The sequence below is a fragment of the Austrofundulus limnaeus genome, unplaced genomic scaffold, assembly GCF_001266775.1.
Source record: "Austrofundulus limnaeus strain Quisiro unplaced genomic scaffold, Austrofundulus_limnaeus-1.0 Scaffold172, whole genome shotgun sequence".
Classification (NCBI taxonomy): Eukaryota; Metazoa; Chordata; class Actinopteri; order Cyprinodontiformes; family Rivulidae; genus Austrofundulus; species Austrofundulus limnaeus.
Window position 1 is genome coordinate 356986 of NW_013952574.1, and position 1811 is coordinate 358796.

General features: G+C 48.4%; 1 protein-coding gene across 1 annotated transcript in view; it reads right to left on the bottom strand.

Moving 5' to 3' along the window:
* LOC106523969 (sarcoplasmic/endoplasmic reticulum calcium ATPase 2) overlaps window positions 1–1130 on the bottom strand; it is a 20374-nt gene extending 19244 nt beyond the window's left edge. Inside the window, exon 1 of the mRNA XM_014017560.1 lies at window positions 590–1130. Coding sequence (XP_013873014.1) covers window positions 590–707 — 118 coding nt within the window. The 5' untranslated portion in view covers window positions 708–1130. The remainder of the gene's footprint in view (window positions 1–589) is intronic.
* Between the last annotated feature and the right edge of the window lie 681 nt (window positions 1131–1811).

Below are 1811 nucleotides of genomic sequence, written 5' to 3' on the forward strand. Positions count from 1 at the left end.
TTTTAAGGCTAATTAAGGCCTTATTTTTTGATTGATGAATTCAATGACTTTTAAGACTTTTTAAAGATCTGCAGGAACCCTGCTGTATTACATTTGTATAACTTTGGTTAAAAGCTGCTTCTAAAAGGTGTTACAGTTACTCAACTGGTTCAAAGAACAAGATAAGACAGTTTTCTAGGGAAATCACGTCTGTGTAACTAATCATTTACTGCTTTCTAGGAACATCCTATGTACACCAGTGACAGTAAGGTTGTAATGTCATTTCCTCTTGTGGGTTTAAATCAATGAGAGCAAAGGTCAAGAGCTGGGAGAATAAAATGCTATTATTGATCAAACACATGGTGTTTCTACAGTGATCCGGACAGGAACACCCTGCTCTGACTGTTCAACAATGACACGTTACAGTCACTGAGTGTCCCAGAGGTTACTGAGGTTACACACATACATCCAGTTCCTCACATACAGCCTTCAGCTTTGCTCGTTATTACTGTGTTACTGAGTACAAACAGGGGCAACCCTATGATGGTGACTTTTACCCCACAGACACACACGAGCACCGGGACAGAGGCGAGCTGGACACGTCTCCTACCGTTTAGGCCCCATTTCTCCCGCTGTCGCTTCACCTCCTCCGGGGACAGTCCCGTGCTTTCGTTGACGCAGAAAAAAGTGTAAACTTCTTCCACACTCTTGGTGTGAGCGTTCTCCATGACGGCTCCTTGCCCCTCCGCTCTGCTGCACACAGACACACGGCTCCTCCAGGAGACACTGGACCAGGAGCGGCCAGGAGGACTTCACCTGCTGGAGCTGCAACACCTTCACTCGGTTAGATAAGGACCGCAGGAGGCGGGCAACACGAACCCCCCCGTGTTGAGATTCTCCTCACGCGTGGGGGGAACAACAACAACACTGACTGGTTTAGTGAGATAAAGTCCTTTTTTCCCTGTCCGAGTGGAGGTCAGTGACAGCGCCCGCTCGCCTCTGGCTGCTGTGGGGAAGTGTCTGCGGCAGAGTCCGGTGTCGGGGACAGCATTCGGTCCAGCCCGGTGAGTCCTCTCCGTGGCGCAGCAGCTCTSTGTGACTCGGTTCGGTCTCCGCGGTGTGGTTTTTATGAAACCGCCTCCCTACCGCCCCCCATCCCCGCATGTGGACTCACACCATTGGATGAGAGCTGGCAGCTGCCTTCAGACCGGAGACATGAAGACAGGAAGTGGCTTCATCAAACTCCGCTCCATGCGGCATCAGGAGCAGGGGCTGTCCAGTCCTGCGCCTTTTCCAGGTCCCTGCTCCAACACACCTGGTTCAGACATTTATTTACCTCTTCAGGTTCTGTAGGAGCCTGCTAATCACTCAGGTGTTGGAGCAGAGAAACCCCTGACTCTTCATCAGCTTTTACATGGTAGTAAACATCTTACCTGTTGGAAAAGCTAAGATTTGAATTCTGACTGGACTGAGCTAATGGCTGGTCTGAKCAGAGCCAGATTGCACTTCCGGTTTTAAAATAATTTCATTTCAAGGTAGAGCTGTCCTTGAAGGAATGTAGATGGACCGCTGCCTTTTGTGCAAAAGTTTAAAACTAAAAGCCCCGTCACACTATAACATTTTAGAGAAAAAATATTAGCCTGACTTTGAAAATGGCCACAATAAAGATGGAATTAAAAAAAATCAACTGGAAGCCGTATTGCTGGGTTGCAGTAACAAGGCCCGGATGAAGCACAGACATCAGATGGGGGGCAGGAAGTGATTTGCTCTGGTTCAAAACAGTGAAATGGGTTACAGCATAAGCTAATGCCCTAAATGGGTTGGTGCAGATG